The 4,867-nt window shown below is 37.3% G+C and overlaps 1 protein-coding gene across 1 annotated transcript in view; it reads right to left on the bottom strand.

Moving 5' to 3' along the window:
• Positions 1-431: 431 nt before the first annotated feature.
• Positions 432-4,867, bottom strand: part of trabd2b (TraB domain containing 2B) — an 87,432-nt gene continuing 82,996 nt past the window's right edge. Inside the window, exons 6-7 of the mRNA XM_016524332.1 lie at positions 1,157-1,405; positions 432-1,067 (exon numbers count right to left, since the gene is read on the bottom strand). Of these exons, the coding sequence (XP_016379818.1) occupies positions 842-1,067; positions 1,157-1,405 (475 nt within the window). The 3' untranslated portion in view covers positions 432-841. The remainder of the gene's footprint in view (positions 1,068-1,156; positions 1,406-4,867) is intronic.

Raw genomic sequence — 4,867 nt, 5'->3', positions numbered from 1 at the left:
GTCGACCATACCATTTCCGTCCCTATTTAATAAAAAACTCTATTCGTATTTGTTTTTACAATTGTAAAATTGTAAATGTAATAAATTATTATAATAATTATAATAAAATGATATTATACAAAATTATAATACAATTTTATGGTTTGAGTGCCAGTAGAGGGCAGTATACGTTGATTTCTTAGCAACGCTGCAAAATATCAATGGACAGGACAAGTGAAGTTTGTTTACATAACTATAACTTTAATACTTGAGAAATGCATGAAAATATACTCTTCATGAAATAATAAATATAAAAATTCTGTATGAACAAATGCACAATTTACAAAATATAAGTGTCATCTCTGTGAATTATTTAAGTTATCTGTCAATGACCATATCACATAATAAGTCTCTATTATATAATTTAGGTGTTTAACCCTTTTATCATATTGATAATTTTGGTATAGTTTCTTTTAGCCCCATTTCATTTATTAGAAAAAAATGCACATTCATATTTTGCTGTCTGCTCTGATGGGGCGATAGGGAACAGTCATGGTGGTATTCACAAAAAAGGTACAATCTTAGCTGATTCTATTGCATAAGTATAACAAAATGTTCTTGTTTTTCTCTTATTGTTATTCTTACAGACTACCATTCTGCCAGATGTAACAATTAGAAATTACTCACATACGTCTACTATTACATACTGCGGCAACTAATTTACTGTAGGCAGACACCCAAAATTGATCTAAGCAGTACCTAAATGTACTTCACTGCCATTTATTTTTACCACAGGCAAAGTCACTCAGATAAAATTCTGATTGAGTTGGTTTGTGAGCTTCCAAGAGACCCATTTCCCTCTTCAGGAAGTGAAAAGCAGTTGTGAAATGAGACAGGCCAAAAGGCAAGTCAGCGCATATGTTGAGTTTGGAGCAGCGAAGTCAAGTGCGCTGGGGTTTGTGGGCTGGCTTGGGGGCTTCAGTCTGTCTCGGAGCGGCGTTCGTCTTTGCTGTTGTTCCTGTCGTGATCGAGGAGGTTCCACCGTCACATAGCCATTGGTTATCCTTATATTCGGGTTTGGAGTTGTGCTGAGGTCAACATGAGAACAAAAATGTGGATTTTGTTAGTTAAAAGCAGCTTGTGGAAATGTGGTTTCTGGCATGTGTTCTGTCCTCACCTGTCTCCTATGCGCACCCACAGGTCACTGAACAGCCGTGGTCGACTGTGTGCATGATGGGTTTTACGGGGGCGTTTGTAGCGGCCAAACTCCTCTAGCTGGCTAAGACTGTCTGGCAGCAGCATGTGGGAGAGTTCTTCCTGGCTGATCTCCTCTAGCTCAGGAGGTTCTGATGTCCATTCCGTCACTGACTCAGAGCTGTCTTCAGTGGGATTCACAGTAGTCCCCTCCACCTCAGACCAGCTCCTTCTGTGAGAACATGTGGAAGTTATAAAACTTGAGGTATGCAAAAGTGAAATTTGAAATAAGTACTATATCAATATATATGCTTAAAATTAAGGTGCGTGCTATATCAGCACCATATTTGTCATCAGACAATATTAGAGATTTCTGCTGTCATCTAACGCTCACTCAAATAGTTAACTATACGTTTAATTATTTAATAATGTAGATATTTAAGTAAATCTCAAAATATCAGTTTTTCCCCATTATAATGTTGTGATGTCTAAATTGAGTTGCAGCCATAAAAATGGTAAATTTTACACTTTAAAAAATTATTTTTTGAAGTTGTAAATAAAACTCAGATTACTGGAGTATGTTTTAAGAGAAAATACTATATCATCATAAATAATCATATTATTTATACTATAAATAAGCCTTTCTACTTCAGAATTTTGTGTTTAAATCAATGTGTTACTTGCCAAGTATTTTATTTGTAATTGTAATTATTGAAATTAACTTGCAATTTCTGAGTGAAAATGGTTTCAAAGTAAATCCCACACCACATTTTTCAGTGATGTTTTAGTTAATTTATTTAAAATTATTATTACAATTATTATTATGTGTTCTTAGATAAAATTAAGTATTTTACAATTAACCATTTACACCATGAACATAACTCTTGAGTTATTGATACGGGGCAGAATTTTAATATTATTATTTTAATAATTGATTTATTTTAATATAAATTCAATTGTAGCATTTAAAGGGACTAATTTGAGTTTTTATTTGGTTACATTTTTTATTAATTTTATTATTAATGAATATTTCAACATCAGCCATTTATGACATGAAAATAATTCTCTGTATATCTCTATTGGTCTGAATTTTTAATATAAAAAAGTGGATTTATACATATGAAGGTTATTTGAGAACTGGGCAGTGTCAGGAGACACCTTTGAAGTACTGGAGATAACATCCTAGCAGTGTTTCAAAAAAGCTCTGGCTTAGTGTGAGTGTGTGTGGACTTCTTTGGACTTCAAACAGCGTGATATCAACCTTTCGGCTTGCTAAGAATTCACAAAGAGCCAGTGAGGTTAAAGCCACAACCTCAAAGTCTTGAGCTCCCTTACTGATATCCAAGTTTAGGCTTACTTACCAATCCATGTTGCTATTAAATGTATTATATAATCACGACCATAGTATCATTAATTTTAACTAAAGAATTAAATATTAGAGACATTTGGACATAGACTTTACCATAGTGTACCAGTAGGGCGTAGTATTGCCCAAGTTTATGCCACTCTATACTTGTCACCTCCAGCTTGTGAGTGCCCACTGGGGCATTTTATTGCAGTAAACATCATCCAAAGCCATGCACACTGGGTAACCATGACGACATTTGGTAAACCGTCCTTCATTCCGAACTGCCTCATTGTGGTTAGGCCAACCCGCCGTGTTTAGTACGTCCACAAAGTGTTTTGTTTGGTTTGAATCTCGTAATCACCCATATGTGCACCACAAACACACTACAGGACTGTTTTCGGGCCTCGAGTTTGTGGTTTATGAGCTGCCATTGCACGTTGTTATATTTGCCCATCATATCACCTCATTTTTTCGCTTTACAGTGGAGAGGAAGCGAGCAGAAGGGAGCAGGCCTATAAAGCTGAAAGGGTTCGTGTTTCTAAACCACAGTCAGTCCGTCATTCAGCCGGTCCATCCAGCTGTCAGCTTGTTACCACAGCCACTGTCATCATCTCTAGCAATCTGAGAACCCCCCTTCACGCTCGCTTTCTCTGCCTCTATTACTTCCACCGCCGCAGTGTGCCAAAGGAAAATGTTTGCACTAAAATTTGCAACAGGAGGTTTTTCAAACGACACCGGCTGGATGTTGCGGTGGTGGTTGGGCGCTTTGCAAGTTCGAACTACCTTTCTGGGACCGTTCAATTGCTCGGCGTTCTCATTTTTCCATTTGCGCCTTTGTTGGGTGTTGGAGCCATTACAACAGCTATTTAATGAGTAAAACCTACACAGCCTTTGGATCACCTCTTTCCAGCTCCCCTAAAGGCCTGTTGAGTAATGGTACGAGTATGCCAACGATGAAGGTGGGTTGTCTTTGTCTGAGCAGGCATAGCACCCCTCTCTACAAGACAAATGGGTGAGGCATGAGTTGGCACAGCGCTGGTCTGGCCCACTCCGTCATGGTTAGCAGGGGGAGATCAAAGGGATAGTTTAACTCTGTTTGCAGTTTAGCACAGTAAGTGGAATATCCTCTCAGTGAATTACAATGTGCTTGGGGTTTCGATGTGGTGAAGCACGATGCATTGCTGAGCCTGTGTATGTAGTACACTTCATTATATTCTGTGCCACAGAAAGTTTGTTGTTTAAATAACTTCATAATTATTAGGAGTGGGGGCAAGGTATTGGCATAGGAAGAAAAGGAATTAGAAGAGGACAGAATCTGAATAGGGAGGAAAAGGTGAAGAGAAGAACTGTTCTTTGTGAGAACCAAGAGTGTGAAGCCGAATTGTGTATAGGGTATAACGCTTTAGTATAGGGACCAATTCCCTAAAGTTGCTTATTAACATGCCTATTATTAACATATTGGCTGTTTATTAGTACTTAAGGTCCGAAATTTTTGCACATTAAAAAATAAATTTATTAACATGCCTATTATTAACATATTGGCTGTTTATTAGTATTTAAGGTCCGAAATTTTTGCACATTAAAAAATAAATACCTCACGTTGTGTCAATCACATTTACACACTGCCTCCGAAACTTTCTTCCGTCATAAAAAGCAAGCATTTTGATAGGAAAAGATGAAGAATACGAAAAAACAGAAAAAAACGCATACAAAAATTTCGGATTCGGTGTGCAAGGACCTTTATAAAGCACATAATCTGAATGAGCATATTCTACATCCATAATCCTACTTAATAACTTGTCAAACCCCTTTGAACTGTTTTGTTGTCTTCATCCCTCATGTGCTCTGTGTGACCCAGTTTTCCCTCATGTCTGATTGTCATTTGGTTCAGGTGTGTGTCATTAATTACCCTCATCAGCCCTCCTATTTAAGTTGTCTTCAGTTCACTGTTTGTCATCCGGTCTACTTGGTCCATACGTGTGTTTCCTGCCTGTCTGTTTTGGATTTGCCCTATTGTGGATTATTAAAGACTATTTGCATTGTTCATCGTCTTCTTTGTGCATTTCATTTTACCGTAGCGTGACATAACTAAACTTAACAACTACCTTATTAACTATTAATAAGCATCAAATTTGGAGTTTATTGAGGCAAATGTCATCGTTAATGGTTTGTTAAAGGGGTCATATGATGCGATTTCAAGTTTTCTCTTTGGAGTGTTACAAGCTGTTCGTGAATAGATAAGATCCCTAAAGCTGCAAAGACTAAAGTCTCAAACCCAAAGAGATATTTTCTTTATAAAAGTTACGACTGGTCCACCCCCTCCTAAAATGCCTCATTTAAACACGC

Source organism: Sinocyclocheilus rhinocerous, unplaced genomic scaffold (assembly GCF_001515625.1).
Source record: "Sinocyclocheilus rhinocerous isolate Xijiao unplaced genomic scaffold, SAMN03320098_v1.1 scaffold813, whole genome shotgun sequence".
Lineage (NCBI taxonomy): Eukaryota > Metazoa > Chordata > Actinopteri > Cypriniformes > Cyprinidae > Sinocyclocheilus > Sinocyclocheilus rhinocerous.
This window is presented reverse-complemented; position numbering and strand designations above follow the sequence as displayed.